Source organism: Palaemon carinicauda, chromosome 16 (assembly GCF_036898095.1).
Source record: "Palaemon carinicauda isolate YSFRI2023 chromosome 16, ASM3689809v2, whole genome shotgun sequence".
NCBI classification, from domain to species: Eukaryota; Metazoa; Arthropoda; class Malacostraca; order Decapoda; family Palaemonidae; genus Palaemon; species Palaemon carinicauda.
In genome coordinates this window covers 109,472,914-109,484,156 of record NC_090740.1, presented here as the reverse complement: position 1 = coordinate 109,484,156, position 11,243 = coordinate 109,472,914, and the positions used below count along the sequence as shown (strand labels likewise).

General features: G+C 32.6%; 1 protein-coding gene across 1 annotated transcript in view; it reads right to left on the bottom strand.

Moving 5' to 3' along the window:
- Window positions 1-6,033: 6,033 nt before the first annotated feature.
- LOC137655481 (relaxin receptor 2-like) overlaps window positions 6,034-11,243 on the bottom strand; it is a 122,421-nt gene continuing 117,211 nt past the window's right edge. Inside the window, exon 20 of the mRNA XM_068389379.1 lies at window positions 6,034-6,810. Within this exon, the coding sequence (XP_068245480.1) occupies window positions 6,593-6,810 (218 nt within the window). The 3' untranslated portion in view covers window positions 6,034-6,592. The remainder of the gene's footprint in view (window positions 6,811-11,243) is intronic.

Genomic DNA, 11,243 nt, shown 5'->3' with positions numbered 1-11,243 from the left:
TTTATCTTAGGAAATAGCATGGAACGAATTGTCATATGTAAAAGTGTGTAGAATATTTCAAAATATTTTTCACTCCTATTTTAATAGAAATTCTTTATCAAGACTTTTAAACTCTTGCCATTACATTTGCTTTCGACTAGAGATATTCTATACATTATTGTTACGGATGATCTCACGCAAACCAAATACAGAAAGCAAGTATGAAAAACACATGATACTTTAGAATTTTAATAAATAACTATACATGATGATGATGATAATAATAATAATAATAATAATAATAATAATAATGATAATAATAATAATAATAATAATAATAATAATAATAATAATAATAATAATAATAATAATAATGATGATGATGATAAATGATAAATGATAAATGATAAATGATAAATGATAAATGATAAATGATTAATGATTAATGATAAATAAATAACATTCATCACCTGATTCTTGTAGTAACTTACCTATTTGTTGATTCCAGCAGTTATCAACACTTAAAAAAATCCCGTAAATTTAATTGGAAATTCTCCGTAAAAATATACACTTCTCAACTGTAATTTTACCCTTGTTTGTCATTATTTTTTACGGGTTGGTGACCGTAATATCTCTCCTTTACGTCTACATATCCGTTTTTAAAACGGTAAATATCCTAGCAATTGTTGCCAAGCTTTACCGTTTTTTAATGCAAATTTTTAACAGGGAATGATCACTTCTTAATACATGTTCAGGAGATTTTCTTGTAAAAAATAAAGGATGAGGAAAATAAAACAAATCTTTTTTTAAGGAAGAAAAATTTAAATTTCAATGTTCGTGAAGACAATATGATTAAATTCATATCATATTGACAAGATATTTATACAAGATTTTGAGCAATAAATTCTTCATAGAAAAACATCGCTAATAGTAAATCAGTTTTTTAATAAAAAATAAATTATCTTTGTATAATTAAAGACTCCATTATCTTTTTATAGCAGGATAAGAAATGAATGTAATTAAGTAAAGCAAATTGTGAAGAATAAATCAAAGGGAAACGTTAACGACATGAAAAAATAGAACAAAAGCACTTTATTTTAGTACATTCAAGTATCGTACAACATCTCAATTAGTATTGACTCTATTTGAAAAATAGGATTTCTACTTCCATACCATGTTATTGGGTATATATATATATATATATATATATATATATATATATATATATATATATATATATATATATATATATATATATATATATAAAATACTTTCGACTTGGGACAAAATGAAAATGAAAAGTTGTACGAAAATATTTTGTAATGGCCACGCAATCCAATTTCCTTTTCTGTATATAGATAGTTACATAGACATACTGTATGGTAGTCTACATAAGGAAAATTGAAAGATGCCTAGAAATAGAAATGCTCTAAAGTTTCGTCCGCCAATGGACCTCTTCTTGGAGCGTTTATTATGCAAAGAAATAATACACACGTTTGCACATACAAGAAAGGCTTCAAATCGTAAAAAAAAAAGAGGATAAAAATATACTATTACTACCCAACAGGCAAAATTCACTTAACATGGGGATAAAACTAGTAAAAGTTGAAATTAAAAATTAACAGGAAAACAATTAATGGAACGTTTGACAAGTACTTGAGTCAACAAAACAAGCCAAATATAAAAACTATTGAATAAAATTTTCGAGTTTATATATATATATATATATATATGCATATATATATATGCATATATATATGTATATATATATATATATATATATATATATATATATATATATATATATATATATATATATATATATATATATTTATATATATATATATATATATGCATATATATATATATATATATATATATATATATATATATATATATATATATGTATAAAGGTATTAAATAAAAGTTGCAAACGAATATTAGTACTTTTCTTATCAAAATAAGCAATGCCAAGATGTAATCTCTGTATTGTTAAAGCCAAGTGACTTAATGTATGTAGACTTACTAGACAGCCATATCTGTCATTATGCTGTATAAAAATAATACACTCGTTTTAATCTAATTTATTATCTGGAGACTAGACTATACCTGTTCAATAGCCTTCCTCACCCATCAGGGCTATAGCTCAGGTGTAGTAGTTTTTAAAGACCGAAATGTACATTAAAGGTTATGACCGTTTTTCTCTCTCTGCTAAAACGGGCTACATAGATTCGTGTGAGAAAGATTCAGTTAGCATATTATAATTGATATAATCTCAATACCTTCTCAGAAGCATCATATTGTCACTGCTTAGTTACGTAACTTTTAAATGGCAAAGATGCTATAGTCTGTTTCACCCTAGCTAGCAACTGGAGCCGAACCATAGTTCGAAAGTTCGTAGCTGATTGGTTGTTGGTTCAGGCATCCATGCCTCCGGCTGAACCAATCATCGACGAGCTTTTAAACCGTGGTTGGGCTCTAGTTGTTATCTATGGTGAAACAGTCTATAGTCGTTTGATGTTCAATTAAAAAGTTTAATTATTTTCTGAAACTACCGGATATCCAAAGGTCCTTTGTCATTCCATGTTAGAATTTTTTATAATTACAACTTCTCTAACTAAAGAAACTTTGCAAAATAAGTAACATTCGGTAAACACCTGCAACGGTTAATCTATATCTGTAAATAAAAGCATTTACATTTCATTCCATATTTGTTAAATTTAATTCTCCGTCTAAAGTTATCTCAATCTTGAGCTGGAGATTTTAGAGCAAGTTGGATTTGGTGGATGCGTATTGTACCTCAGTGAATCAGATGTTTTAATGAAAAGTGTGGTATTTAAAATCGATATTTTCTTTTAAATTCTACTTGCAAGATTTGGTTTTTTATCTGCATATTCTACACCAGGTGGAATTATACTTGCCCTATGTTCTAGTATATGAGGTGCTTTAGGCAGCACTATAAGATAAAGTGTTCTCTTTTTTAATTGTAATTTTTTTTTTTGTATCTTAAACTTTATTCCATTTCTAATTTGATAGTTACTTCACAGTAGTATATGACCTTATTTGAAATACATCCATGTCAGCTAAAGCCTAATTTCCACTTTGAATTGCTATTGATATATCCTAATGTTAGGAAATCAATGACTTAAGTTCAAGTATTTTCATTTCAACAATTTAGTTTTAGATTTCCTTGAATATAATGTCATCTAGCTTCCATTGGAGACATCAAAGGACTTAAGATTTTGCAACGTATCAAATATAAAGATAACAAAGTTATATACAAAATATGTAAGGTTTTATTCTGTAAAACTTGTTAACCTTATCAACAAAGCATCCTTGATATTCGTTAATAATAGTAGCTATTATATATCCTTAAAGGAGTATTAGATATAATTTCATTGCAAGAATTGCTATTATATAATAATAAGAGTCCATAGAACGTCATGAACGAATGTAATCTTTGAAAGAAATAGGTCCTCTGGCTAAATGTAAAATAATGATTATATTTGAGAAATAAAGTTCTAAATACTTTAATATAATCAATTTTGGAGTTTCATATAAGGATATTTTACATGAATATTAGAAGAGCTGTGGTGTATAACTTTGTTTCACATAAATTTTCCTTTAAATATATATATATATATATATATATATGTATATATATATATATATATATATATGTATGTATATATATATATATATATTCCAATAAATTATATTACATAAGAGTTTAAATAATCTTAATAAGAATCAATATTAATATTAACCGATGTAGGAGCAACTGAACGCAACTTATCTAAAAATGAAAATGACCCATCAATGTATTATTACCTCATATGTACAACTGACGTCATTCACTCTGGTACACTTCACTGGAATCTTAGAAGACGCCTGAACACTGTACAATATAGTTGTTAACGATGTTTTTAGCAAGAGCGATACTCTTGGTATTATTGCTGTTAAGCAAATAATATTTATCTATGCAGTACTTCGTAAAATTAATGCAAATGCGTTTGATCACGGGTTTACAAGAAGGTGGAGAGATAGAATAATAAAGAGGAGAAGGTGAAGAGATAGAATAATGTGGAAGAGAAGGTGAAGAAATATACTAATGAGAAACTGAAGAGATAGAATAATAATGAGGAGAAGGCGAAGAGATAGAATAATAAGGAAGAGATAGAATAATAAAGAGGAGAAGGTGAAGAGAAACACCGTTCAAAAAGAACGTAATTTTAATCAGAAATTCTCCGTAAAACTATGCTGTTCTCAAACGTTTTTTAGTATAATACAGGCAACCGTATTTTTACCCTACTTTTTATTATCTTCTACGAGTTAGTGTCCATAATATCAGTCTTTAACGTTAATATATTTGTTTTTAAAATGGTAAAAATATACTGTTCTCAGCTGTATTTTAGTAAAATATAGGCTACCATATTTTTACCCTACTTTTCATCATCTTCTACAGGTTGGTGTCCATAATATCAATCTTTAAAGACAATGTATAGGTTTTTTAAATGGTTGTAATCCTTGAATAAATGTTTCCAGGCATTTACTGCTTCTTTTACGATAAAGTTTTAGCAGTGTAGAATAATGAGAAGGCGAGAAAGAACTACCAGTAATTTGAGCCCTCTGGAAGCATTGTATACGTTATTGAAGCTTTTTGCATTGACTGCAAGTGATGTTGTAAATTGTAATTTTAGCCTCGTATAAGCTATTTTGCTTTACAGACAGCATTACCAAAAATTTTTCTTTTATTAACAGCGTTATTTGCTACAATATACAGCTGTCAGACGTCTTCTGAGCTTCCCCTGAAGTGTATCCAAATTAACGAGGCCAACTCTACGTAGTTTCAGTTAGGTAAAGAGTAATAATATTGATTTAATTTATAGATTCTTCTAAGGGCGATAATGCGAAGTTTTCGTTTGTTAAAGAGAATCAATGATGTTAATTTAATTTATAGATTCTTCTTTTAAGGACGATAGTAGATTGTTTTCAATGTATTTTTACCGATACTTATCTTCTGCTTCATGAGAACTTAAAATAATTTATAACATCTCAAAAGAATAATTGACGGAGTCTCGAGGTAGTGTACCCTGGAAAGGTATGATGGGTCGTACGCGACCCCTACAGCATTTTCAAAACCTGTTTTTTTTTTTTTCCCCATAAATCATCAGCTGTCTGGAATATGGAAGTGATCGACCTGCAAGGGGTGACTAGTCTACATGACAATGTCTGCTTTTAGGACTGATTTTCGTCTAACTTCCCTCCTTCCCCGTTTTTTTACACCCCCAGGGGTCGACCTCGACCCCGACATACCTTTATAGGGGTAAAGTGAAAATAATTTATTTCAATTTTAAAGAAAAAGGGAAACTAAATGTTTTTGTACAATATCTAGGCTTTCACACTACGGCTTCTATAATACAACCTTAATAATACAGTCAAGTAGAGGAGATGAAGGAATAGTTTCTCTGATTGAAAGAGAGATACTGTCGGATTATAAGCTCGATCAAATACATTATTTAAAAAGTACAGGAATGTGGAAAATCTATGTTCTTGTTGATATAATTCAGTCATTCTTAAGTTGAAAGGTAAACAAGCATAGGGAATCTGTACAGAGGAAGACAACTTAATATCAAACATAGAATACACATTTTTTTTTTTTTTGAGAAACAAGTATCCTGGGATCCCTTAATATTCACATACATACATACATATAGGTGTACGGTCATATATGTATACATGCTTCTTGTTATATCTTATATTTAAGGCATATTTTTTTTTAATATTCTTTTTTGTCTCTATTACTGCGTTGATTCATGATATTAAACCGAATTCAATATAATCTATTTTGAGCTATGACAGATGCTACTAAGTACGAACAGATATTCACCAAATTAATACTACTCTATTTACAACTTCAGGCTCCTTTTGCGATGAAAGCCAAAGATCAGTTATGCACAATGTTATAGCTATTTCTCTCATTACATGTGGGTTATGGGGAAATGATTACAATTGTCTTTTGAAATAAGATTATCTATGAATTATAATCTACCTGAATTACCCATAAACATTCATTCACCAATATTACTGACAATGTTGTGAAGCTTGTAAGATATTCTTTGTGAAATCCATAATTAATTTTAATTTTTGTTATCTAAGATATTGAGCAACAGCTATAAGATAAAATCTACCTAAACATTCTTCTTTCAGTATAAAAAATAATTCATTATGGCTATTGTTGATGCCTTGAAATAGTCTGTCGATCGTATTAGATTAGAGACACCTGGTCATCTTCGTGGCTCGACAGAAAAGTATTTGAAGTGATGTTCGAATATGTAAACGGGGTATTTGGCTGTCGAACACGTTTGTCAAATTGTTCGAAGAAAGTCTCTGTATTTGTGACTAACTAGACAAGTAGGTTCGACAACCAGATTTGACGACCGGGTTCGACGAACCGTTCGACTGTGTAAACCCCCTTTAGTCTTCGGGTAGACGATTTCAATATCCCCAAAATGCATGCAAGCATCCTTCTCCATATATAAATACTCATCAACATCAACACATGCTCTCAGCTACCAGCCTCCTCCTGATGGACCCGATGTTCTGCTTTCGGCTAGACCTTCGTTTCCGTTTTAAGCTGCTGCTGCTGCTGCTGCTGCTGGAGGTGGGAGTCTTCCGTGATAGAGTAAGCCTTACATGACTCCCCACCGACGGAGCTTTCGACGGTGCTCGCGGCCGGCAGGTCGGCATTAAGATGATGGAGCTCTCGACCATTGCTCCATTTGTAGGTGGCGCTCCTGAAGAACGAGGAACGGGTCGTTTCAGAATCGGCTGTGAAGAGGAATGAAAGAAGGGAAAGTCAAAGTGAACCACGAAGGGTTTACATGACGAGGGATGGATCTCTAGGAGAAAGGAAGCTTCTAATAACTTGGATCTCTCTGGGAAATGGGGTGACTAATAGATTGGATCTCGAAGAGAAAGGAAGCTTCTAATAAACTGGATCTATCTGGAAAAGGGAGTAAATAATAGACTGGATCTTGATTTCTCTGGGAAAGGGAGTGACTAAAAGACTGGATCTCGATCTCTCTGGGAAACGGAATTACTCATACATTGGATCTCGATCTCTCTGGGAAAGGGAGTGACTAATAGATTGGATCTCGATCTCTCTGGGAAAGGGAGTGATGGATATATTGGACCTCGATCTCTCTGGGAAAGGGAGTGACGAATAGATTGGATCTTGATTTCTTTGGGGAAAGGGAATGACTAATAGATTGGGTCTCGATCTCTCTGGGAAAAGGAGTGACTCATAGATTGGATCTCGATCTCTCTGGGATATGGAGTGAATAATAAATTGGATCGCGATCTCTCTGGGATATGGAGTGAATAATAGATTGGATCGTGATATCTCTGGGAAAGGGAGTGACGAATAGACTGGATCGCAATCTCTTTGGGGGGGAGGGAATGACTAATAGATTGGATCTCAATCTCTTTGGAAAAGGGAGTGACGAATAGATTTTATCTTGATCTCTCTGGGAAAGGGAGTGACGAATAGACTGGATCTCGATCTCTCTGGGAAAGGGGGTGAAGAATAGATTGGGTCACGATCTCTCTGGGAAAAGGAGTAACTCATAGACTGGATCTCGATTTCTCATGGGCAAGGGAGTGACTGATAGATTGGATCTCGATCTCTCTGGGAAAAGGAATGACTAATAGATTTGATCTCAATCTCCCTGGGAAAGAGAGGGACGAATAGATTGGATCTCGATTTTCCAGGGAAAGGGAGTGACTAATAGATTGGATCTCGATCACTCTGGGAAAGGGAGTGAAGAATAGATTGGATTAGGATCTCTCTGGGAAAGGGAGTGACGAATAAATTGGATCTCAATCTTTCTGAGAAAGGGAGTGACTGATAGATTGGATCTCGATCTCTCTGGGCAAGGGAGTGACTAATAGATTAGATCTCGATCTCCATGGGAAAGGGAGTGACTAATAGATTGGATCTCGATCTCTCTGGGAAAGGGAGTGACGAATAGATTGGATCTTCATCTCCTTGGGAAAGGGAGTGACTAATAAATTGGATCTCAATCTCTCTGGGAAAGGGAGTGAAAAATAGATTGGATATCGATGTTTCTGGGAAATGGAGTGACTAATATATTGGATCTCGATCTCTCTTGGAAAGGGAGTGACGAATAGATTGGACCTCGATCTCTCTGGGAAAGGGAATAGATTGGATCGAGATCTCTCTGGGAAAGGGAGTGACTAATAGATTGGATCTCAATCTCTCTGAGAGAGGGAGTGACTAATATATTGGATCTCGATCTCTCTGGGCAAAGTAGTGACTAATATATTGGGGCTCGATCTCTCTGGGAAAGGGAGTGACGAATATATTGGATGTCGATCTCTCTGGGAAAGGGAGTGACTATTAGATCGGATCTTGATCTCTCTGGGAAAGGGAGTGATTAATAAATTGGATCTCGATCTCCCTGGGAAAGGGAGTGACGAATAGATTGGATCTTGATCTCCTTGGGAAAGGGAGTGACTAATAAATTGGATCTTGATCTCTCTGGGAAAGGGAGTGAAAAATCGATTGGCTATCAATGCTTCTGGGAAAGGGAGTGACTAATATATTGGATCTCGATCTCTCTGGGAAAGGGAGTGACGAATAAATTGGACCTCGATCTCTCTGGGCAAAGTAGTGACTAACATATTGGATGTCGATCTCTCTGGGAAAGGGAGTGACTAATAGATCGGATCTTGATCTCTATGGGAAGGGGAGTGACGAATAGATTGGATCTCGAAGAGAAAGGAATCATCTGGTAGATTGGATATCTCTGGGAAATGGAACTACTAACAGATTGGATCTCCAAGAGGAAGGAAGCTTCTAACAAATTGGATCACTCTAGGAGTAACTAATAGATTAGATCTATAAGAGAAAGGAAGCTTCTAATAAGCTGTATTTCTCTGGGAAAGGAAGTAACTAAGAGAGTGGATCTCGATATCTCTGGGAAAGGGAATTTCTAATAGATTGAACTTGATCTCTTGAACTTCTAATCTGGATCGCTAAATAAAAAAAGATCTTCTAACAGAATGAATGTTTCAGAAAAAAATTGAGGTGCTTCCAATAGATTGGATCATGCAAGGAAAAGGAGCATCTGTTAGATTGGATCTTTTAGGGAAGAGGAGTTTCTAATAGATTGGATCATTCAGGGAAAAGGAGCTTCTAATAGATCGGATCTCTCGGGGAAATGAGCTTCTGATAGTTTGGATCTGTTAAGGAAAAGTATCTAATAGGTTGGACCTCAGGGAAAATGAACTTTCAATTGATTGGATCTTTCATGGAAAAGGAGCTTCTAATAGATTGGATCTCTCGGGGAAAGGGAGCTTTTAATTGATTAGATCTTTCATAGAAATGGAGCTTTTAATATATTGGATTATTAAGGAAAAAAAGCTTCTAATAGATTGGATCTTTCAAGGAAAAGAAGCTTGTAATAGACAGGATCTCTCAGGGAAAACGAGCTTCTAATAAACTGGATGTTCCAGAGAAAATGAGCTTCTAATAGGTTGGAACTTTCAGGGAAAAGGAGCTTCTAATAAATAGGATCCTTTAGGGAAAAGGAGCTTGTAATAGACTGTATCTCAGGGAAAAGGAAATTTTAATAGATTTAATCTTTCAGCGAAAGTGAGCATTTAATAGACTGGATCTTTCTTGAAAAATGGGCTTTTAATAGATTGAATCTTTAAGGCAGAAGGAGCTCTCAATAGATTGGATTTTTTAAGGAAAGGGAGCTTGTAATAGATTGGATCTTACAGGAAAAAGAAGCTTCTAATATATTGGATCATTCAGGGATATGGAGCTTCTAATAGATTGGATCCTCCAGAAAAAAAGGAGCTTAAAATAGACTGGTTTTCTCAAGGAAAACAAGCTTCTAACAGATTGGATCTCTCGGGGAAAAGGAGCTTCTAAACGATTAGATATTTCAGAGAAAAGGAGCTTTTAATATATTGGATCTCTCAGGGAAAAGGAGCTTTTAATAGATGGAATCTCTTGAGGAAAAGAAGCTTCTAATAGATTGAATCTCTCAAGGAAAAAAGATCTTCTAACAAATTGAATCTTTCAGGAAAAAAAGGTGCTTTTAATAGCCTTGATCCCCCGGGAAAGGGAGCTTCTAATAGATTGGATCTTTAAGAGAAAAGAAGCTTTTAATAGACTCGATCTCTCGGGGGAAACGAGCTTCTAATAGAGTGGATCTCTCAAGGGAAGGGAGTTACTAAATATGAGATTTCTCAAAGAAAATGATCGAATAATAAATTTAATTTGGATCACATGACCTGTTTCCTGCCTTTATACTTTGGACCCAGGAGATTATTCAAGTTTACCTAACGATATCGTCCTTATTAGCATAAATGGTTTTAATTACTATATTGGTGGAATTACTGGTATATTTTTAGCATTATATAAAGCAAATAAAACGAAACTAGAGAAAAAGTATATCATACTTTTGAAAAATTAAAAATTTTAGATCTCCTTCAACACATTTGAAAGGTAACGAGATATTATTATTATTATTATTATTATTATTATTATTATTATTATTATTATTATTATTATTATTATTTGCACGAATAATAATGTCCCTATTTCACATTTAAAGTAAAGATAAAAAGCATGAACAAGAATTGTGAAATATTTAAGGGTTATTTTCAATTTATTTAAAGTATGAGACTTCTATTTCAAAGAATAACGTTAAAATAACAGACGTAATTCAAATTTACTTTAGAAGTTTTGAAGTAATAAATACTTAGATTTTAAGACGAGAAATCAAGCATTTGGAATCAACTTACTTTCTACTTGAAGGTTTTGAATAAGTGATATTAAATACTAAATATATAGAGCAAAATAGAATTAGAAAATTATAGAAATATTGACTATAGACTTTTTAATTATATGAATAAATCTAGCACTTTTCAAAGAAGAAATTATTCGATATTGATGTAGTTGCATATTGATAAAGAATGTGTTTATAGAGAAAATTAAACAAATAGATTATTTCAGAAATATTGACTTTTTTAGATATATAAACAACATATTACTCCATATTCATGTAATCCTATATTGATAAAGTATGTTATTAAAAGATGAAATATATTTTCCTAAATTTGAATCATTAATGACTTGAAGGAAACCCGACGAAATGTCTAAAAATCTTAGGTATTAAATATTCACAGTTATGTATCATTGTATATTTTATATATTTTAAAGGCAC